The 25,506-nt window shown below is 36.0% G+C and overlaps 1 protein-coding gene, 2 non-coding genes and 1 pseudogene across 3 annotated transcripts in view; all 4 read right to left on the bottom strand.

The window, feature by feature from the left end:
* The window catches only part of SPIDR (scaffolding protein involved in DNA repair), a 435,467-nt gene that overhangs the window by 34,627 nt on the left and 375,334 nt on the right, over window positions 1-25,506 (bottom strand). The window contains 5 exon segments of the mRNA XM_023526085.1: window positions 192-251; window positions 345-449; window positions 451-495; window positions 1,447-1,534; window positions 12,484-12,624. Coding sequence (XP_023381853.1) covers window positions 192-251; window positions 345-449; window positions 451-495; window positions 1,447-1,534; window positions 12,484-12,624 — 439 coding nt within the window.
* LOC111733951 lies at window positions 21,688-21,806 on the bottom strand. The gene has a single exon (XR_002778247.1). It is a non-coding gene; the product is annotated as a 5S ribosomal RNA (ribosomal RNA).
* On the bottom strand, window positions 22,464-22,570 carry LOC111733954. The gene has a single exon (XR_002778248.1). It is a non-coding gene; the product is annotated as a U6 spliceosomal RNA (small nuclear RNA).
* Window positions 23,149-23,267, bottom strand: LOC111733944 (annotated as a pseudogene).

Genomic DNA, 25,506 nt, shown 5'->3' on the forward strand with positions numbered 1-25,506 from the left:
TATTTAATACAGTGTCTGGCAGTCCACACCTACGTCAGTTCAAAGCATGCATAACTGATTTTAAAAATGCTTTCCTATTTTGGTACTTCATTAATTTCTAAGAGGGATGATCTTTTAATACACTTTATAGCACCTTATACATTATAATGCCTTATGAGAAAGAGAGAAAGAGAGAGAGATGGATAGATTACCTGTAATCTTTGATAAATCATTCTGGCAGAGAAACTACAATGGTTAGCAAGATCGTCAGTCTAGAAAGGCATTGAAAAAGAGTAGTAACATCACACAAAGCACACAAATACAGAAAAAGTAATTGAAGACCTTGTTAGAAACAAAGATGTTACCTGGAGAATTTCTCTTAAGAAGTGGGAAACTGGAGCTTGGTAAAGCTTAGAAATGGAGTCGTCTCCAATTACATAAATTTGTCCCAGATTTGGATGAGCAGTAAGTAAGGATAATGTAGCAGAAGCTAGGAGGAGGCAGATGAGTTTTTACCTGTTTGAAATGAAGGCAAAGGTAGAACATGAATGTATTGTTAAAAGACTCAAATATAAAATCTACTCTGTAATATATACATATTTATTGAGAGATGCATACTATCTCTGGAAAGTTTATAAGAAATATCTATATAAGAAATAAATTATGTTGTTTATCTCTGGGACCAACCATAAAAAACTTGTATTTTTGAATTTGTTACCAATTCAAGATTTCATTTTAGAAATTTATTCTTCAGAGTACATTGAAAACACCTTTTAGAAACTTCTTCCTCTTAAACAATTTAAAAATGGGCATTTTTGAGAACAGTTTGCTGGTTTAGCACAGTACAGAGTCATAGTCTTAGAACTCTGCTAAGAAGTCAACTACTGCACAAACAAGACAATCTCCAGTTTTCAGCTTTGGGAACTATGGTTGATGGATAACGCTCAGGATGGAGAAGAAGGGACATATTTTAATCAGTCAATTTTGCTACTTGCGAGCAACCACCACAAATAATTTGATGAGGCAGGAAAATGTAAATTCCTGACTAACATGGTAGCTGTATGAATACATCCATGGATTTTATTTATTAGGTTATTGAGTTTCTGCTCTAATTAGTAACTGAGTATTAGTTCTACCAGTAACTAGAAGATGGTGGGAAAAACACTCCATGTCTTGTTTGTATGAGGCTAATACTCTTAATTATTGACCCTAATGGCACAACCCTAAAGACTGTAGTTTAAAAACACTATCATAAATTAACCTCAATAAGAATATACTGTAGCACAGCAGGGAAAGCAACCAGAGCCTGGGCTTCAGAATGAATGAGCGGGTCTGAAACTCTGTCCTGGTTCATGTACACTGGACCTGGGCTTCTTGGGGATGTGGATTGTGGAGGTAGCGCTTGGTTCGGCACCTGGTACAGAGCAGGTGATGACCAGGGGGAAGCTCTTCAGATGGTGGTCTTACCTCTTCACAGGCCTGGCTGTGGCCAGATGCTTTCAGAGGCATCACTGGAGGTCACGTAGTGTCAATCAAACTTAAAAGCCCTGCTGTCCTGGAAAAAGAAAAGATGTCATCAAAGGTATCACTCATTGAGTACCTGGTCAATGAGCTGGTCATATGTAGCTCTGCTTAATAGACACCATCCCTAATACCAAGGGGACACCATTCAGGATAAGTGGCAATTCAGATGGAAAAGGCAGTGGCACACACACAGACAAACAGAACTTCGAACGTGACTGTATAAGAATAGGAAGGGGATTGTTCATTCAATTATAATACATCTGCACAATGAAATATTATACAGCCATTGAAATGGTTACATAGAAAATCTTTCAGGATGGAAAGATGTTTATATGTGTTCAGAATTACCCTAGAAAAGCAAGAAATCCTCTTTTCTAGGAAGGTATTAACTCTTGAAAATCCAGTATAACCATGATAATAAAAGCTACTAATAATTACTTAGTACTTTAATATGGGCCAAGGACTGTTTTTATATTTTACACTATTAAGTTTCATGATAACCCTATTTGTACAGATAAAAAATACAGCAAGTTAATTAACTTGCTCAGGGTTACATTTTTTAGCAACAAAGTATAGTTTAAACTCAGAGAGACAAAAAGAAAGTATTTCTTCAGGGGTTTTATAGCTACTACATGCCCTCTGTCGTCCACAGACAAGCTGTTTCCATTTTTTGCAGCGTCACTATCTTCCCTAAAAAGTGTCCATGCCATGCACATACCATGTCATGGGAGAGCACAGGTATCCAAGCTGGGCCCAACAGCCCACAGTGTGTCAGAATCCACTCTGAACCATGAGTTGTGCATGTATGAGACTGCATCCCTACAGGACTACAGGTTAAGTCTGGGGGTCGAAGGAAGGGTCTTTTACTGTCAGTCTGCAGTGGTTCCTGCCTATCTAGAAATCCCATTTCATCCTCTATTCCCAGGATCTGTTGCCATCTGAAATCAGCTTGCTTGGTTATTATCGCTTATGTCCTTACAAGAATACCAGCCTCTTGAGAGCAGGCTCTGTGTGTTTGTTTTCTGTGGAATCCTTAGCACTCAAATGAGGATCTGGCACAAAAGAGGTGCTTAATCCTTGGATGAGAGAATAAAGGTGCGTGGGTCTAAGCATACTGTGCTGGCTCCTCTCCTAGTGTCACTCTCCAGTACTGCATAGTGAAGTCATACACAACACTGGCACCTGTCACATGCAGCAAGTTATCCCTTAATGCTTCAATTTGAGAATTTTTCATAAGCTCTGATTTTTCTTTTAAGAAACCCATGGCTTCTAAAAAATTTTCTTTCACTTAATCTCACTTGTTCATTTAATTAATCAGATTCTATGCTAGTTCAAAAAACAGTTTAGACATAATTTAAGAAAAAAGAATATCTCGTAGAAGGTAGCTTATGTCACCTTATATCCTTTTATATCACCCTCATATGCCCAAAAGACAACTCTGAAGGAATTAAACTTTTGCCTTGTTACTGAAATGCATTTCATTCAAAGACGTTTGGTCCACTAGAGTAGACATTACCAAATGTCCAGGAGATCATTAAGAAAGTAATAAGAGGCATGGAAACCTTGAGATCCTATCAAGATTAGATAATCAGTGATTAAAATGTATCATTATGCTGGTGTGATGGTAAATGGGGCAGTCACTTTGGAAAAGTTTGGCAATGATTCAGCAATCCCACTTAAGAAAACCGAACACATGTTCATGCAAAAATTGTATATGAATGTTTACAGCAGTATTGCTCATGATAGCCAGAAAGTGGAAACAACCTAATGTCTATCAACTGATAAATGGATAAATAAATTTGATATAATGGAGTATCAAACAACCAAAAAAAGGAATGAAGTAATGACACATGCTGCAACATGGATGAACCTTGAAAACATTATGCTTAGTGAAAGAAGCCAGATAGAAAAGGTCACAGGTTGTACGCTTCCATTTGTATGAAGTATTCAGTATATGCAAATCCATAGAGATAGAAAGCAGATCGGTGTTTGTCAGAGGCTAACAGGTACGGGGTTTCTTTATGGTGTCATAAAAATGTCCTGGGATTAAATGGTGATGATGGTTCCACAACTTTGTAAATATAAAAACCAATGAATCGCATACTTTTAAAAGGATAAATTTTATGGTACATAAATTACATCTCGATAAAACTATTATTTTAAAAGTATAATTAACTTAAGAAAGAGGTCTCCAGCTAGGGAACCTCTAACCCTGACCTGAAATATTTCCAGTGTTATACCCTTTCTCAGTTCTGTTTAATGATTTTGCTACAAACACTTTCTTCTCTTTCCTAGCAGCTCTCACCCAAGCAAATCTCAAAGCTGCCAAGAAACAAAAGGCTGGAGACTTCTGCAATCAAATAGTAATGCTATCATCTTTCCTGGAAAGCTTACACAGGACCCATAAGCAGCAAGAGGGCTGGGAAAAAAGGAGGAAAGAGAGACCAAGGGAGTTAGACAATCCTCAATGTCCTTTTGGTATGTCTGCTCTTCTTTTTCCTAAATCAAGACAAGCAGGATACAGAGCACTGGTACCATGTTCCCCTCATGTGTGTGCCCCAGTACACCCTGGGTGAGCCATATGTGCTGCTGCCTGAATCACCTCTGCTGACTCATGGGAGTAGGTCTGTGGCCCTCGACAGGCTGGCCCTGCACCAGAGCTCTTCAGAGACAGAGCCTGTTTGTGTGCTGATGTTCAATGTTTATGGAAGCTAAGAAGAACATGGTTTAGAATACCAAGAAAAATATATCACTGTCACCTGAGTCTAAATAAACATCTACATAAAGATGTGGACAACTTTCAGAACAGGCTGTCCTCATTGATGGCTGAATTTTGAGAGGTGATTTCAGGTTTAAACCTTATATTGTGATGGTGCAAGGTATTGTAAAACAATTCATATTGTAAAACAGCTTTTCAATAATACTCTTGGGATGATTATATTCACCACTTGCTGGGTACACACCTCAGCACTTGTGTGGAGATTTTCCTTCTCCAAGGTCATGTAGCCAGGAAAGGCATCAAATCAGTCTCTGATCCCAGAGACCATTTTCTGCTAAGAAAATCCACAAACATCTTATAGATAGGAGAAATTACTAAACATTTCTTAAGGCTAGTTCACTGAACTTCAGGAAAAAACTTTTCAAATTGTACATGGAGAAACTAAAAGAAGGAAATAAACACATATCTGAAATAAAGCCTTTGGCATTATTCCTTTGAATCACTATTTAAATTTATATAATTATCTAAGATAAATTTGTAACTCTGGAATGCCTCATATTTTACAGGATATCCTTCCTAATCTCAACTATTTCCTCAAAATTTGAGACATAATAATATTAACTTGCATGACTTTGTATAAAACAAGTTCTTTGCACATTTCTGTTCTGCCACGGCAGGAAATTATACACACACACTCAGTTGCATGGGAAATAAGGAACTCCTGCTACATATTGCTGTCTGGAACTTTGCAAATAGTTCCTGGTCTTTTCTAGTGTCCCAAGGGGTACTTATTATTTCAAAAGTGTCACATGATCTACTTACTCACCAAAGTATAGGCAAGAACACTCATGTTTCCACACAAAAGCTGTCAGCTCATATTTCTTGATAGATACAAATATTTTTTACCAAACATCATTACAAGTATGCTCTGATATTTGAAAAAAAATTTTGTCTCTTTACAACTATTCTATTATTGTGAATTCACATATCAAGTAGCTTCTCTTCATATACTCTTTCAAAGACTAAATCTGTTAATCTTATCAAAATAATTTACATTGCCATGTCAAATAATGAGGAAGAAAACACAAAATAAGTCCCTTTACCAAGTGACTGGGCTCCAACCTAATTAATTAATCAACTGCACCACCGCATGGATGGCTTTACAGAGAGAACTATGGTGATGGAAAGACAGCAGCATAGGACCTTTCCCACCCACTACCTCGGCAAGAAGCAAGGTTAGTACCTAGTTCTGAAACTGGCATTTCTGAGCCTAGATCTCATTGGAGCAGCAGCCTGCAGTGGGGGGGAGGGGGGGTTTTCTCATGTCTTCCCCCAATCCCCATCCCACCCCAGTTACAGAGAGTAACAGAAGAAAATAATTGTTTATTTCTTAATAAACCATTAGGCACCCTACCCTGTACCCCTCAACACCACCCTGTATACAATCAAGCTAGACTATGCTTCAGGATGCCATATTAGAAGCAGAATTTGCTTTGGGGTCAATTAAAAGTGTGTTTAGAGTAAAATATTTACTGTTGATGAGCTTTATTTCCTTATCTGTTAAATGGATAAAATATTTGCTCTGAGAAGTTATTTTGAGGATCACACACAGTGTATACACCCAGCATGGCGTATGGCATATGATAAATGGTAGCTCCACCATTCAACTTCTTTTGCATTTTCCTGTTTCCCTCGGTGCCCCAGTTAATCTCATTTACGGGTTCAGTATTTCCTTTAAGGAAAAGATATTCAGATGAAAAAAGTATCTATATGTACAAAGCTAAAAATAAAAGCCCACTGTCCTAACTCTGAAAGGGAAAGGAATATCCTCAAACCTAAAGAGGCTTAAAGTTTATTTAGAATAGTCCTTTCATTTTCAGACAAATTAGGGTCCAGATCTACTGGTATTGGTAGCACAGCCAATAGTCTAATTCAGGTCTCCCGATTTCAAGTTAAGATTCTTTCTACTATATGAAGAATGACCACTGGGGTGTCCTCAAATTAGAGAACACCACAGCAGCAAAATAAGGAGATGCAGGTAGTGCAGACACACAAAAAATTCTGCAAAAAGTAATGTCAAGAGAAAAATACATCAGAACACAAAAACAACACATACACAATATTAACAACCAAGGAAAGTTGATGTTCAAGTATTGATTATCAGAAGAAGGGATACCATCTTGAAGAGTTCTTTATTTAAACTTCACTTATTGTTGTATTGTTGTATGCTTCCCTGTACAACTGTCAAAAGAGATTAAAAAAAAAAACTACTGTTAAAGGGCAATAAAAAGATTTAATTCTGAATTAAAATACTAATGGTAAGAAATACTGGCAGAACAAAAACAACAATAAACCAATAGGGAAAACACAAAATGCACTGATTAAAGGCTCAAATTAATAATATGGGGCTCCTTTAGGAGGAGCTTCCTTTTGCTTTTTTGTGTGTCCTTGGTTTCAAAATTTATTACATTCTCTTTCAGTGACATTTTATTCTTCTTGTAAAAACTTGGGTGAAGCCACCAGGAACAATTTTATTTTTCAAAATCATAAAGGGATTCTTAAGAATGTCCCTCTTAAAAGAGGGTTTTCAACCATGACAATTAACAAAGAGATTCTGGACCTCAAGCCCTAAGTATGTGACTCTAAAAGGTGGCCTTTTTGAAGAGAGAAAACCAAAGGAAGGAAATTACTACTGAAGTTTCTTACCCAAGGAGAGCTCTTACCACTATATATTTTCCTGTTAAAAGAGCATCTGAAATGATTCCTCAATGATAACCCGAACCCAGCCCAGCTGACTTGTGTCGAATAATTCCTTCTACTGCACTTCTGTACACTCTGGGTCACACTCAGCAAGAGGGAAGGCGAGGGTCTCCACAAGAGACTGAACACCCTGGTGCCCACTGGAGCTTGACCCCGGCCAATTGTGTCACCCTGGGCCAATCACCCTTACCTTGGTTTCATGCCCTCCTCTGTAAGAAGGAGGTGAGAACAGAGACTACATACGAGAAATATGATGGTGAGCAAGAAATGGCTCCTACGCTCACAGAGCCTAATGATCAGCCGGCCAGTCTGAAATACTGTCCACTAGGCATTCGCATAAACATCAACAATTTACTAATTGTCTACACCAAGGGTCCCCAAACTCTCGACTGGGGTAATGATCAGTGGCCTGTTAGGAAATGGGCTGCACAGCAGGAGGTGAGTGGCGCGCAAGTGAGCGAAGCTTCTTCTGTATTTGCAGCCGCTCCCCAGCGCTAGCATCACTGCCTCAGCTCCACCGCAGATCAGCAGGCATTAGATTCTCATAGGAGCACCAGTCTCTGGTGCCAAAAAGATTGGGACTGCTGGCTACACTGTGACAAGGGGTGCAACAGTGACCAGAACAAGGTCTGTATGTCAATAAGTCAGTCTGACTCAGATCTGGGCAGCTCAGCACATGGTGCAGGCCAGTGTGGGAAAGCCATCCCAGTGTTCCTCATACAAGAGTTGATGTTTGTATATCACAAATAAATAAATAGATAGATAGATAGATAGATAGATAATAGATAGATAGATAGATAGATAAATAGATAGATAAAATAATTGAACACAGTCAAACTTAAACTTCTGGTGTCACTCTTATTTACATTAAAATATACCTCTCTGGTGGGAATCCCACACAGCCCTGGATACGGGCACTGAAGCACCGTTACCATTGGGTGCCCTAGTGGAGAAGGGAAGGGGGCGACGCAGCAGTAACTGCTGCAGGAGACAAAGGAGGCAGTGCCAGGTAAAAGTGCCAGGAGTCTTAATGAAGGAACACAGATGACTGGCCTGTGAGGGAAAGGTGAGGCTTAAAGAAGGCCCAGGAGAAATGCAAAGTGTTCTAGGCCCAGGAAATAGTACATGCTCTAGTGGGGGGTCCAAAGGCCACAAGTATAGCAGCTAGAGATTGGGAAGAGGGCTTCTAAGGGACTTTGTTTTCCTGACCATTAGGTTAGTTTTTGAGCATGTTGACTAAACTTGGCTTTTAGTGTAAATTTATCAGCACTTCATCTGCTACCTTGGAAACAAAAGCTGATATTTAAACAATAAACTATTTATTGGATCATTCTCTGAAATGCAACCCCCTCCCAAGTAAGCAATAGCTTATTCTTTTATTAAAGCTAATCAGACGGCAGTGCTCTCCTTATCTTCATACCTTCTCCCAAGGGAGGCACATGGCTGTTTAGACAATGAAGGCTGTCCTCCCTCCATTCATCATTCTAGTCCTTAGCCCCAGGCCTTTCTTGTTCTCCTTAGGATTCCTAAATCTTAACTACCCGCTGAGCTTCTCTCAGTGGTGGGCTATCAGCCACAGCTTTCTCTATTAGGCACTTGCCAGATGGTGCCTTTTTAGGTCTCCTCCTGGGATCTCCTGCTGGTCCACAAGTTCTTGGAAGAAGTGGTCTATTTTATCTCTTGGCATCTGCCACAGCTCTTTACTAGAACTGACTGTAGGTGCCAGAAATTCAAAATCAACTGGTAACTGGTTCTTTGCTCTTCCCTCAATTGCTGCAGAAGTTTCCAAACTTATAGCCCTGCCCCAATCTCTCTCCCTTTATGTCAAATCTACTATAGGTACAACAGCAGGATAATCTTAACCTCACTTTCATCTCTATTACCTCTTCTTTTCTTCTCTCAAAAATTCATAGTGGTCCTAACTTTCTCTTGTACCAATGCAGAATCCCTAATAATAGGATTTTAAAGCTTTATCTAGCTGACTTTATACTTCAGTATATTCTGGTCTAGAATAAATCCCAAAAATCTAGCACAGAGCTTAATTTTACACCAACTAGCCAGGGGCATAACACTAACAGTTACTAAATATTTATAGACTAAATGAGTGAATTATCTTTTCAATAAACCCTCTTTCTTCTTTTTTTTGCATACATCTTTCTTAATCTTGCTTTTATGTTTTCACAGATAACATTTCACCAATTTGAAGAGAACTTTTCCTTCTGCCAGATCAAGTTGTTTAAAGCATTTGTTCTCACTCACTTCTTTCAAAAAACCTTTTGAGAACAGCCAGTTAAGATCTAGTTACTTAAAGCATCAATTGCTCTAATACTAGTGCCTACCTAGTTTTCTGTTCTAAGGGGTGCAATTCAAGGTCAAAGATGATATCAATTGCTTCCTTGTCATTCTCAGTACTCAGGTGGAGCTCTCTGTGTACAGTGAGTACTAATTAATGCTCTGTAATAAAATCTTCTCCAATACTTCACTCTTAAAGGGCCATTCGAGAGATCTAAATAAAATAGTGCCTAAAAATTAATAATATGTTCGACACAGAGGTTTAATAATTTGGGACATAAATACTAGTAGTATTTTGAACCAAAAGATGTTCTCCTCCTCCACAAAAAAAAATTCGATAGCTATATTTTCCATATCAATAGGGTTAACATATTTCAGGAAATTTCTTTTTTCCCCCTCAGTATTGCCTTATCATATAAAAATAAAAAAATACAATAATCAACAATAAAAAGATAAAGTTCATACATAGAATGACATCAAAGTAATGTGACTTTTCTACTTGTTTGACCTACTAAACTGCTGCACAGGCCACTTGGGAGGACAAAGTTCAGGGGATACTCCTTAGGAGAAGTCACTGAACAAACAGCAAGTAGTGTTCCAGAAAGGAGAAAAGCAGAGGCAGAACTCCACATTCTGCTTAGTGAGCATGCTTCAGTGTTGTTTTGAAAATGGTAGTTTTTTCCTTTAAATCCAGGCTATTTTTCTGACTCTTCTTACTTTAACTAGTCAGTACAGACACTCAACTTCAAAAATATGTCAGAGAAACACAAAAGATATGACAGTTGTTTTTCTGTAAGCCTTCCCAAATGAGGCAGGTGGACAGAGTGGTGATCCTTGCACAGTGGTCCAATAGCATGTTTGTCTGACTTGATGGCTCTGAGGTCATCAGTCTACTTCAAAGGGAGTAGTGATTTTCTATCACAATAACCATGGAACTGATGAAATCTGGTAGCCAAGATCTATAAGACTCCATGATTTTGCCTAAACATACAACTATCTTCCAACTAGCAAAAAAATTATTTTCTGTATTAGATATTGAAATTATATAACTATAGTTAATCACTGCAGCTTGAACTTTTGGAAGTAAGTATATTTGGTTAAAGTTTATGAGAAGTATATTTTGTTAAAGTTTATGAGAGTTGCTAAGAAACATTGTAATTTGGGGGGGTGGGGGGAAGACAATTTGTGTTTACTGGGCCACTGGTGGATGACTGACAATTGATATCACTAATAGGCAATTATAACACTTAGCATTCCAAAACTATTTAATAATTTGTTTGGAAGAAATATAGCTTCTAAAAGAACAAAAAGGCAATCTAAATATTTATTTGGATGGCTGCATGCCAAAATAAAGTTAAATACATAAGATAAAGAAATTAATGCCAAGCTAAAAAAAAAAAAAGCATCAGATATTCAGTCACCAACTTAAAAAAGGTGTGGCTTTCAAAAGTTTGTAAATGAATGATTTGAAATATTCAGTGCATTTCACATGGGAAAAAAATTCATTTCCTGTGGCAATGTTGTACAGCTTCCATTTTAACCCACCAAAACGAGATTAAATATTAGGTACACACATGGATGTAAAGCATCATGGTAAAAGAACATGAACTTTATAGAGCCAAAGACCGCCTAATTCCAGTCCTGGCTGTTTATTTAGTATTATTTCCATAAGTTACATCCTACAATCTCCAACAAGAAGTGCATCTCTCGGTACGGAGCAGTCTCCCCTTGGCCTGGGGTAGACCAAGAAACCTGACAGCCCAAACAACTGCTGCCCCATAAGGAGGCTCTCCTGAGATGGGAACATACTTGTATCCTGGTGTGCTCAGGTGGGAGGCTCATGTGTAGAGTTCATGTCAAGGAAGACAACCTCCTAAATGGCCCTGATGGAGTTAATGCTGTCAGGTCATTGCCATGGCAGCAATATCTTTTACCATAACTACATTTAGTCTTTTCAGATGCTTGTGATTCTGAGGACTAAAATGAGGTTCAGTCTTACTAAAAAATAAGGTATGACCCAGTGAAGCTTTTCACATGTCTTGGTATGCTTTCCAAATGTCTGGGCAACACCCCTGCCTTTACTCCACTCCAATCTATAAGCTAATTACATTATAATACAGCCACCCTTTTAGAAACAAAAGGAAGTATTTGTACAAGACAAATCTACATGGAGCAATAAAATATTCTTGTATCTACTCAGTGCTTACAGGAGACCTGTCTATGAAATATACATTTTTCAGGAAAACAAGCACTTGGGCAGAGCTGTCAACCATCTGCACAGTGCCATACGAAAGACAGATGAGACATAGAGTTGAGGCCCATGGGACAGCTGACTGTCTATAGAAGTCAGTCAGGAGAAATGCTCAGTAAATGTTCACATTTTAGAATGATGGCTAGAATGGTGATTATGCAAACCATCCAAAGATGCTATTAATAACGGCTTCAAAATCAGAATATCATATACTCATAATGGGGTTTTTCTCCCTCAGATATTGTTATAAGCTCAGATGTTACCATAATTAAACAAAACATTAACATCAAGATAGTTAAAAATAACACAATATTTGAGGAGAGGTTATAAATACGATTGAGAAAAATCCCAAATTCGCGATTCATGCTAATTCTCTATGTGACTGGATAGCTCCATTAAAAACATTTCTTCTTTTCTCTAAATCATGGATTAAGATGATTATTTTAAATGTAAAAGCCACAGTTTGGACCATATATATATACCATTCCACCTCTGCCTATCCAAAACAACATTTTAGGGTGAGATGCCATAAAACTTGACAGAGAACAAGCATTCTTACTATGAAAAGCAAAAATATGTGATCATTTCAGAGCTTCGCTTATGCTTATAAGATGTCTTTTCACTAAAGTATATTTTCATTTACATTAACTGACTCATACAAGGCTGCCTTATTGTTAGAGTTAAGAAAACATACAGAAAACAAATTTTTAGAATTAAAATACACATAACATTTTAAAATCTTAATTTTATAAAATTCTGAATCACTAAACTTGTATAATTGTTTTTGTTGTCAATTATTATTTTTCCCTCAGAGGTACTTTATGGGCTCCACTCAACCCTTGGTCTTGTGTTACAGGCAAACTCTAGGATCCTCATTTAAAAATAAAATTATAGATAAAAGACTAATAAAAGAATCAGCCATTGTAGTCAATTGGATGCTATTATAGTGTGTCCTCACCTTCCTCTTGTGGCCTTCTATGGAAACTTCATCCCTGACAGACTGCAGGATTTCCCTTTCAACTGTCTGTCCTTCAAGATGGTGCACTCTGAGTGCACTTCACTGACCATTCCACAGGCATCTTGCATGAGAAGGCAGACTCTACAAAAAAAAGCATTCACATTTGGTCTTTTAGGAGACACTTTTTGATTCAATAGAAAGATCAAGATTTCCTTCTCCTTCACTAGAAATCTATGGTAGTCATCTTCTTAAATGGATGAATCAGGGTAAATGAAGTCAAATTTAAACATGCACTTTTTAGATTTGTACATGCCAGTTTTTGATTACTATCCACAAAACACAAGAGACAGAACTTCTCTTTTGGCATAAAACTAAACCTTAAGCCTAATGAGGTTTAAAAGCACACAAGAAGGCCACCCTTTCAAATCAAATATAATACTGTTTGCCCAGAAACAGAGCATCTTCTTCCCCATGTTTATCCTATCTGCCATAACAAGTAATATATTTTGTATAAATGCTCAACACTGAGAAGAGCTTCAGTGTAACATTATGATGAGAATAACAATAACATTCGATGAGAATATGTTCCTTTTCTCTGAGCAGATACATATTTACAGAAATGCATATCCCAGCAGGATAAAAACTAGTGTCCCAACTGGCAGCAACATAGACCTAATAGATATCCAGTGACATGATGGGATTCCCCCCACTTTTTAAGTTCAAAGGTCAGTATATAAAAACCTGTATATGATTGAATTTTCAATCCTTCACTTCATAATTCAGGTAAATGAAATCTTATTTATTATGAAATGACACATTCTCAGAAAACATTTCTTGGAGCCTGAAAAAAATTTAGTAAAATAACACTACCAAATAGACTGTGAGAAACAAAACTATTTTAAAGTTGAAGGTATAAAGAAAAGTGCATGTTGGAAACGAACAGATGACAAAAAATGAACAAAGGAAAGCTACATCAAGCTATGAACCTTAAATACTGCCTTGGCAAAAGGCAGTAGACTAAGTTTAGACTTCCTGATAATGTCTCCCAGGTCCACAGGGCCCCCTCTGGTTTGCAAGAGAATCATGCTTAATGAAATGAGTAAGATGGCAAAGGACGAGAACCATATGATTTTACTCATATGTGAGATATAAAACAGAAAGTGACAAATGAATAGACAAAACAATCTAATTCATAGACAGACAACAATATGGTGGTTGCCAGTGGGAAGGGGGTTGGGGGAGCATGAAGAGGATAAAGGGGGTCAAATATATGGTAATGAAAGAAGACTAGACTTTGGGTGGTGAGCACACAATGCAATATACAGATGATGTATTATAGAATTGTATACTTGAAACTTATATAAGGTTATTAACCAATGTTATCTCAATAAATTAAATTTAAAAAAACAGAAGTGAATTTAAATCTTGTTTGAAGAAAAGCACCCTTAATTATATTTCCAGTTTGCCATTGAGTAAAATCAAATAAAGATATACGCAAATAAAAATCACCAAGTACAAAAGAAACAAAGCATTATGAGGAAGGGTCAGAAAAAATAACAAACTATTATGTGGAAGGGTCAGAAATATTACAATTAAAATGTATAAAATATAAAATAACTATTTTAAAAAGATAAAAAATCACAAACATATAAATAGGAGACAAAATGCTATATAAAATTACTTGGCAAATTTGAAGAAGAAAGAAATAAAATTTCAAAAAGGAAAGCTATACTTATTGAAATAAAAATTTATTAAATAGGTGTGCCAAATGGTTATATGTTTCTGGACAGTTTGTATATGTGAATTGGGTTATAAATTTGAATAAATTACCCAGAACGCACCTTGAGAACTGAGATTAAAAAACATGAGGGAGAAATACAGAGGACAAAGTGATTAAGTCTAACATGTGTCTAATCGGAATTCAAGAGGAACAAAATAGAGGAAGGAGAAGCAATAATTTGTAGCTCTAGTAACTGAGAATATCTTCTAATTAATATAAGAAATAAATCTGTAGATATAAGAAGAAAACAAATGCCAAGCAGGACAATTAAAAGGAAATCCATCCTACTGCAAATACTGTAATGAAACTACTAAGGAACATCAAAGACATTGATAAGATTTTAAAAGCAAAAAGGGTGAAAAGACAGAGAACATCTTTACATGAATAAAAATTTGATATACATTGGCCTTCTCCAGAGCAATGAATAAAGCCAGAAAATAATTAAATATTTTCATATCTGAAAGCCATTCTTTCAAGAATGATGGTAAAATAGAGACATATTAAAATAAAGAAACGCCGGACACATTTTCCATCTACAGAGCCTGAAATATGTACTAGTTACTAAGGTAATTACTAAAATAATTTGTAAATTATGTAATTTAGGAAAAAGGAAATTATCCTGAAAAAAAAGGGCCTAAGATACAAGGACTACTGAGTCAACAATATAAAAGAATCAAAATAAATATGATAGGATAAAATAACAACACGACCAGTAATATTAATTAATGTATTAAGAGCTGAAAAACTAGAAACGGATAGCAAGTAAGTCAAATAGATTGACTGGGGTTCAAATGTTCCCAAGTCCTCTTATAACTCATATCAGGATTAAGATAACGCTAGACTTCATTAATATATACATGCGGTAAAATTTCAGGGATAACAACCAAAAGAACAGAAATAGGACACATAACTTCCAAATCACTAGGTGGAAAAATAGAATGAGAAATATGGGCAAATGGACAAAAATTTAAAAATGCAAAGAAGAAACATTAAAAAAAGCAGGCAAATGTAAGGTAATAAGTAAGATGGTAGACACAGGTCTATATATATTAGAAATGTAATAAAAATGACTTAAACTTGTCAGTTAAAAGGCAGTTTGTCATGTCGCTTGAAGAAAGAAAAATGTCTTCCAATAAGTCGTTGACAGGAACCCCCCTAAAGCACAGATATGTTCAAAGGACAAAAAAATGTTTCAGGCAAATATTAACCAAAAGGAAGCTGAGGAGGTGCTTTTGAGAGTAAACAAAATAGATTTTAGGTGAGAAAGCATTATTAAGGATAGAGAGGTCACTAATATTAATATTAATAAAGGTTAATTTGCCATGAAGACATGTAATTCTAAGCCTTTATGCTCTTAGCCTCAAAATATATAAAGAAAAAACTGATAAAACTTCAGAAAGAAATTCACAAATGTAACATCATTGTGGTAAATTTCAACATACCTCTGCCAATCATTATCAATCAGAGAAAAAAGTAGTAAAGATTTAGAAAACTTGCATATACCTAACAAGTTTAATTTGTTGGACATGCAATTAGAAAAACTTCCTACAACTAAATAAGTGCATTGTCAAGTGCACAAGGGACATTAAAAAAAAAAAATAGTGACCAGGCACTTACTTGTCCATAAGGCAAGTCTGAATGAATTTCAAAGAATCACTATAGTATAGGGCAGGGGTCTCCAACCTCTGGGCCTCAGACCAGTGCTGGTCCTTGTCCTGTTAGGAACTGGCCACACAGCAGGAGATGAGAAGCGGGTGAGGGAGCAAAGCTTCATCTGTATGTGCAGCCACTCCCCAGCGCTAGCTAGCATCACTGCCTCAGCTCCACCTCAGATCATCAGACATCAGATTCTCACAGGAGCACCAGTCCCTGGTGCCAAAAATGTTGGGGACCTTTGGTATAGGGCACACCCTCTGCGTACAATAGAATTAAATGAGAAATCAAGCAAAAAAAAGTGTACTTAGAAAAATTCTTCTAATTTGGAAATTTTATATTCTTTTCAACTCTTAGAATGAATATGAAATCACTGTAGAAAAGAATATGTTGAACTCGATATTTAAAAAAATTGCATATCAAAACTTATGAACTACAAGGATATTATAGGAAATTTATAGTCTTAAATATAAAACTTCCTAACTCATTTTATGAGGCTAACATTACCCCAATACCAAAACCTGGTAAGGATAACACACAAAAAAAGAAAACTACACACCAGTACCTCTGATGCATACAGATACAAAAATCCTAAACAAAATATTAGCAAATTGCATGCAACAATACATTAAAAATATTATAAATGACAATCAAGTGGGGTTCATTCCATGGGCACAAGGATGGTTCAGCGTACACGAATCAATCAATGTAATATAGCACATAGAAAAATATAAGAAAAATCATATGATCATATCAATAGATGCAGAAAAAGCATTTGACAAGGTACAGCAACCATTTATGATTAAAACACTTAATAAAATGGGTATAGAAGAAAAGTACCTTGACATAGTAAAGGTCATATACAACAAAACCTCAGCTAATATCATACTCAATGGTGAAAAACTGAAACCTTTCCCTCTAAGATCAGGAACAAGACAAGGATGCCTGCTCTCGCTACTCTTATTCAATATAACATTGGAAGTCCAAGCTAGAAGAATCAGCCAAGAGAAAGAAATGAAAAGCATCCAAACTGAGAATGAAGAAGTCAAATTGTCACTTTTTGCAGATGACATGATTCTCTATATAGACAACCCTAAAAATTCTACCAAAAAAACCCTATTAGAAACAATAATAGGTTGCAGGTTAAAAATCAATGTACAAAAATCCACTTGTATTATATAACTGAATTCACTGTTTTCTCATTTTGTAATTTAATTAAATTACTAGAAAATAGTAGCTGTCCAGGTGATTAATAATCATTCCTAACTAGATTAGAGATGGCATGAGAGTGGTAATTCTCAAAACCGAAGTAGTCCAGGTAGTTCTGGGGATAGCAGAAGCCAAAAGAAACTGACTAAGTGGATTCTTATGAGTAGGGGAAGAATATGGGTTTGAAGCCTAAGAATCCTGTATCAAATCCCAGTTGTACCAAATTAGCTCTGTGTGACAATAAACAATCACTAAACTTCAAAAAAAAAAATCCACTTGTGTTCCTATACACTAACAATGAAATTTCAGAAAAAGAAATGGAAAAAAATTTCCTTTTGCGACACGAAAAATATAATACCTAGAAATAACCTTAACAAAACACATGAAGGACCTATACACTGAAAACTACATGACATTATTAAATTGAAGAAGAAATTGAAGAAGACACGAAAGAATGGAAAGATATTCCGTGTTTATGGATTGAAAGAATCAGCATAGTTAAAATGACCATATTACCCAAAGCATTGTACAGATTTAATGCAATCCCCATCAAAATCCCAATGTCATTTTAAAAAAAGAAATAGAACAAAAATCATCAGATTTGTATGGAATCACAGAAGGCCCTGAATAGTCAAAGCATCCTGAGAAAAAAGAGCATGGCCGGAGGTATCACACTGCTTAACTTTGAATCATACTACAAAGAGACAATAATCAAAACAGCATGGCATTGGCAGAAAAACAAGCACAGAACAATGTAACAGAACTGAGAGCCCAGAAATAAACTCACATATACATGAGCAAATAATTTTCAACAAAGGAGCTAAAAACATACAATGGAGAAAAGAAAGCTTCTTCAATAAATGGGGCTGGAGAAATTGGAAAGCCACATACGAAAGAATGAAACCAGACTGCTCTCTATCACCATATACCAAAATTAACTCAAAATCGACCAAAAACCTAAATATAAGACCTGAAATAATAAATTGCATAGGTACTCTGTATGAGAGTTCCTTTTTCCTCACAACCTCTTCAGCACTTGTTATTACTTGTCCTATTGATGATAGCCATTTTAACAGGTATGAGGAGATATCTCGTGGTTTTAATTTTCATTTCCCTAATTGCTAGTGAAGTTGAGCATCTTCTCATATGTCTGTTGGCCATTTGTATGTTTTCTTGGGAGAAGTGTCTGTTCAGGTCCTCTGCCCATTTTTTAATTGGATTGTTTATTTTTTAGTGTTGAGTTGTATGAGTTCTTCGTATATTTTGGATATCAGCCCCTTATCAGAGGTGTTGTTTGCAAATATCTTCACCCATTTGGATGGTTGCCTCTTTCTCTTATTGATGGTCTATTTTGCTGTGCAGAAGCTTTTCAGTTCGATATAGTTCTATTCTTGTATTTTTGCTTTTACGTCTCTTGCCTTTGAGGTCAAATTCATAAAATCCTCTTTAAGTCCAAGGTCCATGAGTTTAGTATCTATGTTTTCTTTGCAATTTATTGTGAAACCTATATAATTTTGTTAACCAATGTCACCCCAATAAATTTGATAAAAAATAGTAAAACATGATTATTTTTCCTTTCCTTATACATCTTAAAATTACTCTTCTATGTTCTCACCATAAATTCTACACCAAACCTCTGCCAATTATCAAAATCTTCCTTTAGGATGCAGAACTTCACAGGTATTCTACCCTGTAGAGGCTCTTCCAGAGCCTTCTGCTCTGCTCAAGGCTGAACTGTGGCGTACTAGTCATCCTGAGATCTGTCAGAAAATCTGTTATTCCCTTTGCTGCTCTAATATGTTGGATCTCCTATTTCCCATATCTCATACCTTCCTTTCTTAATTTATTTCTTCAAGTTAGTAGCTCATATCTTTTAGCTTGCCTAAAAGGAGGGAGTGGAAAGTAAAATTTCTGAAGTAATTCATGAAATTGTCCATAATTTATTCTCAAACTTTATGGGAAGTTTGGTTGGGTCTAGATTTCTACAATGGAAATACTTTTTCCATTCTACGTCCAATCCTGCTTTTTTATTCTCCCTTTTCTCTGGTAGATGAGGTTTTAGTTCCCAGGGCACTGACATTGCATGGTAATATGCGTAGGTAAAATCTGTTTCTATGTACTAGGTGAGTGAAAGGGCGGACACTTTTACAGTGGAATCATGTTTACTTTTAAGTCATTTATTGGATATCCTGGTCTTTTCCTATAATTTTCTTAATTTATCTCTCCTCTTTTCTATTTCTCTCTGGGAGTTTCCTCAATTTTGTCTTCCAATACTTCTAATTAGGTTTTTAATAATTTCTTGTTTTCATATTTTTGACTTCCAAGATTTCTCTTTTAAGTCCTGAAAGATGCTTTCCTCCCTCTTGATAGTGTCCTCTTTTGTTTTATGGTTGTAATATTCATAATTTCATTTTAAGAAGCTTTTTTTCAGGCTCCAGTGATTCTGCTGTCTGTTCCTATTTACGAAAACGGTTCTAACAAGCTTCCTAGAACCTCTGAATGAGCAGGTGGAACTTATCATCCATGAACAACTCATGGGTGATCTGGCTGTCAGATGTCAATATCTTTACATCTTTCCTCTTGATGAGAAAAATTCCTCAGAAAAGACTGGTTTTTACCTCTATGTGCAAGGGTAAGAGAAGTGTGCGACTTCTCACAATACAGAGTAAAAGAATAAGACATGATCACTTCATGGACAGACTTCAATTGTTTTCCTTATTTTAGCCTGTTTCATCTGCTACCAGAGGCAGTAAAAAAACCCTGGATATCCATATGCGGGAAAAAAAAAACAACACTTTAACTGTTGTCTCATATTTTATAAAAAAATTAACTCAAAATGGATCATAGACCCAAATATAAAAACTAAACTTTTAGAAGAAAACAAAGGAGAAAAATCTTTGTCAACTTTAAGTAGGTAATATTTCTCAATCAGGACACAAAAACACAAATTATAAAAGAAAAACATTGATTATCTTCACATACCAAAATTAAAACTTCTGCTCTTCAAAAGATACCATTAAGAAAGTGAATAGGCAAACCACAAGCTAGGAGAACATATTTGTTAACCAAATATCTGACAAAGGACTTGTATCCAAAATACAAAAAGAACTCTTAGGACTCAATAGTAAGAAGATAAACAGTCCAATCAAAAAATGGACTCAAGACAGAAAAACATCACATATTGTAGAATTCCATCTCTATGAAATATCCAGGATAGTTAAAACCATTGAGTCAGAACACAGAATGGTGGTTGCCAGGGGGTAGGTGGAGAGAGAGACAGGTCTTACAGGCATAGCTCGTTTTATTGTACTTAATTTTATTGTGCATTGCAGATATTCCATTTTTTTATAATTTGAAGGTTGTAGTAACCCTGCCTCAAGCAAGTCTATTGGTGCCATTTTTTTCTAACAGCATTTGCTTACTCTGTGTCTGTGTTAAATTTGGTAATTCTCACAAATTTCAAAATTTTTCATTATCATTATATTTGTTATGGTGATCTGTGATCAGTAATCTTTGATGCTACTATTGTAATTGTTTTGGGGCATCATGAGTTGCACCCATACAAGACAGGGAACTTAACTGATAAATGTGTGTCTGACTGCTCCACTGACTAGCTGTTCCCCCATCTCTCTTCCTCTCCTCTGCCCTTCCTATTCCCTGAGACACAAGAATGTTGAAATTAGGCCAATTAAGGCCCTTGGGCATAGAGAGCAGACAGGTTTTGCAGTGCGGGGCTTGGGTGTACAGCCATGTCACAAATGCTTCTTCACCGGGACTGGGACATCCCTAATGGCACAAAGTATCACCACAAGGCCTACGCCGGCACCAGTATCAGTGGTGCCATTGGTCTGCTCGCCTCCGCCTACAGCATCACACTCTAATCCCCAACTCGTTCCTGGAGGGAGTGGCCTGAAGAGAATGGTACACATTTACCACAGCCACCATCAGTGCTTCTTACGGATGAGCAAAGAAAGTGGTTTCATGAGATGGAATCTATTCCTAGTGAAGATACTGTGAAGATTGTTGAAATGATGAAAAGGACTTAGAATATTACATAAAAACTGATAAAGCAGCGGCAGGGTTTCAGAGATGTGACTCCAGTTTTGAAAGAAGTTCTACTGTAGGTAAAATGCTATCGCATGCTTCAGAGAACTCATTTGTGAAAGGAAGAGTCAATCAATGTGGCAAACTTCCTGCGTCTTATTTAAAGAAATTGCCACAGCCACCCTGACTTTCAGCAACCACCACTCTGCTATGTCAGCAGGCATCAACATCAAAGCAAGACTCTACATTAGCAAAAAAAAAGTATTTTTAAATTAACGTATGTACATTTTTTAAAAGACATAATGCTATCGCACACTTAGTAGACGACAGGATAATGTAAACATAAATTGTGTATGTACTAGGAAACCAAAAATTTGTGTGACTCACTTCATTGTGATATTTGCTTTATTGCAGTAGTGGGTTGGGACTGAACCCACAATATCTCAAAGATATGCCTGTTAACTGTTTTATGGATATTTGGAGTAATTAAAATGTTTTATTTATTATTTATTTATTTATGCCTATAGCACCTGGTCTTCCTAGGTGGTCTCCCATCCAAGTACTAACCAAGCCCAACCCTGCTTAACTTCCGAGATCAGACAGGATCAGGCATGTTCAGGGTAGCATGGCCATAGACAAAATGTTTTAGAACTAGCTGGTAGTGGTGGTTGCATAACACTGTGAATGTACTAAATGCAATTGAATTGTTCACATTAAAATGGCTGGTTTTACATCATCTCAATGTAAAACAAAATGTCCAAAAACATGAATAAATATTTCATCAGAGAAGATACACATATGTCCAATAAACACATAAAAAGATGCACAATACCGTTAGGTATTAGGAAAGTGCAAGTTAAAACCACAATGAGATATCACTACACGCTCACTGGAAAGGCTAAAGTGAAAATGATTCACAGTATCAAGTTTCACTGAGGATTGGGAAAAACTGAAACTATCATGCGTTTTAGGTGAGACTATATATGTTATAGCCACTTTAGAATACAATTTGGCAGCTTATTTTTTTAATTAATTCTTTTATTGAAGTATAGTTGGTACAGAATCTTATACTGATTACATTAATTAGTTGAGGTGTACAATATTCGACATTTTTAATCATCCCACTAGTAATCATCCCACTAGTAATCATCCCACTAATTCTAGCAATCATCACTCGCCATGTAAACAAACTTATTACAATATTATTTACTATATTCCCCTTCTCTTTTTCACCCACTCCCCTCCCCCACACTTCCCTTCCAGTAACCAACGTTTTGGTCTCTGTATGTCTGTTTAAAAAATGGAACGCTTCATGAATTTTCATGTCATCCTTACGCTGGGGCCATGTGAATCTTCTCTGTATCATTCCAATTTTAGTATATGTGTTGCTGAAGTGAGCACCACTTTGGCAGTTTCTTACAAAGTTAAACATATACTTATATGGCTAGTCATTACACTAAAGGTATTTTCACAAAAGAAATAAAATTGAATGTTCACATAAAGATTAATAGACAAGTATTCATAGCAGCTTCATTAAATAATAGCCTCAAACTGGAAACAAATGTTCAAAAATAGTTATGGATAAATTGTGTTATATTCTTACAATGAACTACTATTCAGCAATAGAAAGGAAAATGAAAAGGAACTACTGACACTTGCAGCAACAGGAATAAATCTTGAAAAACATTTTGCTGAGTAGGAAAAAATCCATCAAATGTAGTTTATATTTATATCAAATTATAAAAATGCAAAATGAATTCATAGTGACAGCAAGCAGATCCGTAGCTGCCTGAGATGGGCTCAGAAGGATTTGCAGCAGAGGACATACAGGAACTTTCTGGAGTAATGGAAATAGTCTATGTCTTCATTGTGGTGGGTATTTTTTTTTTAATTAATTAATTAATTTTAAAATTTTTTGGTTGACCTCACAGATTGCAAGGACCTTGTCAGCTTACAATCTCTTACTTTTTTATTTTTTACACCTATAGCACCTAGTCTTCCTAGGTGGTCTCCCATCCAAGTACTAACCACGCCCGATCCTGCTTAGCTTCTGAGATCAGACAGGATCAGGCTTGTTCAGGGTAGCATGGCCATAGATTATGGTGGGTATTATATGGTAGAAACATTTGTCAAAACCTACTGAGCTCTATGCTTAAATGGGTGCATTTATTTTACATGGGTAAACCATATTGTATATACCATACCTTAAAAAATTTGCATAAAAAAAGTGATATAGGAAACAACTTGAAAGAGATCTCACTGGAAAAATATAGGATAATCGTGGAGAAAAGATGAGAAAACTTACTGGCACTTTTGGAAGTTGGTAGGGTGTCCAATTCATTGTGCTAAAAAGCGCAAACAATGAGAAGGAATCAAACACTTAAAAATCAATTAGAAAAATATACTTTGCAAAGAGGCATGTTACCTTGTCATTATACATAAACTTTTAAAGGAAAATTGTAATGTAATATAAGTGCATGTTTTCTTGTGCATCTTTAACAAATACTGGAAACCACTTACTTTTAGAGATAACTCTAAAAGTTTAAAATTATGGATATATTTAGATTTAAAAAAAATAAAATGAATACATTATGATGTTCAATACAACAATAAATTTTAAAATCTTACCCTATATCTGCAACCTTCTCCATAAAAAACTTTATGCAACAGTAACCACATGCAAACTACTAATTCTACCCTGAATGAGGGTTGAAACTGCTCCCATATTCTCTATCTGAGCTATAGCAGGCTCTTAATAAATACTAGATGAGTCTCTCTGGTAAATATGTATACAGAAAACTCACATAATACCTGATTGCAGACAGTGTTCACAGAAATATTCATTCACCTATTCACTCACTAATGCATACATTGTAGGATATATAAGAGGAGTGGGTCAAATAAAAACAATATGATTGAGAATCAAATAAAAGATAGCAGGGTAACATTAACACCTCACACTAATATAATGTATTATGGCTAGTTAGAGCCTTCTCATATGTTATCTATTTAATCCTTTAACTGAGGAAAGTGGGCATTATTACCTCCATTTGATAGATGTGAAAAGTGAGGCTCAAAGTATTTTAAACATTAGCCAAAGTAGTAAAGAGGTAGCAAAATCAGGTCTTAAACCCAAGGCTCTTGATTTTGATATTTTTGTGCCATAACATCACATTACAGTAAGTTATAAGAATGTATAAGAAGAGTGATCAATTTTGCATAATGGAACCGAAGAGGGCATCCCAGGGCAAGTAGCATTCTGGTTTGCAAGGGGAGCACAAAGAACACAACAAGGAATAAACTCATGGCAAACTTCATGATGACCATAAAATCTGGAACATCCAAATCTAATTTTTACAGAGAGGCAATGATTTGTTCTACCACTACATCAAACTGTTCAAAATATAGTTATATATACACATTTTAACTTGTCAATAATGAGGATACTTATCCAGAAGAACTTTGCCAACTGCAGCTTTCCAAAGATACTTTTAAATGTTTGATAAGAATCATATTATAGTAGTAAGATCACAATGTAATTTATGCTAGAGTATCCAAAAAAAAATGGGGCGGGGGATGCTAATGTAATATAATGAAGGAAAAATGCTCTTAAATTAAGTCCCTTGAGAACAATTTATTAACCGGCCAATACAACTTAACATTTCATTCAAAATAAGCAAAACTGTCTGTTTTAATCAGAGACCCAAGTGGGAAAGGACAAAAGATTACTCTCTCGTAATATTGTCATGTTTGGAACAGTATGCTATGTTAAAGCAGGGATAAAAGTATACACTTTTATGTTGAATTTATAATATCTTTTTTGTCCATAGACCATTCCATATCATAACCTCTTGGAGGGAAGTGCTTTAATGTTTATCTTTCCTCAAAGGCCTACTCCCCTGCTAGCTATCCCCTCACCTGACTTGCCTCTCTGTTCCATGTCTAATTAAGGAGACTGAAGAGGAACCTGGGGAACTAGATTCCACTTACTAAAGAGGAAGCCCCAGCAGTTCTGTAAGAGGGAAGAACCTACTGTAAGAGTTTGTATACCCACTCCCATACAATTAAGTTAATGCCTGCTTGACTATATTAGTGCATCCCACACTTTTGTAAGCATTATTGTCAATATATATATATAAACATCAAGATGAATACAAAATCTCTGTGGGTCTGCTTCATAAAAACCGGAGAGAATTTTTTTTTTTTTAAATTTACTGGGGGTGACATTGATTTAATAAAATTATACAGGTTTCAAGTGTATAATTCAATATTACATCTTTTGTATATTGCATTGTGTTTACCACCCAAAGTTAAATCTCCTTCCATCTGCATATATT

This window comes from Pteropus vampyrus, unplaced genomic scaffold (assembly GCF_000151845.1).
Source record: "Pteropus vampyrus isolate Shadow unplaced genomic scaffold, Pvam_2.0 Scaffold702, whole genome shotgun sequence".
Classification (NCBI taxonomy): Eukaryota; Metazoa; Chordata; class Mammalia; order Chiroptera; family Pteropodidae; genus Pteropus; species Pteropus vampyrus.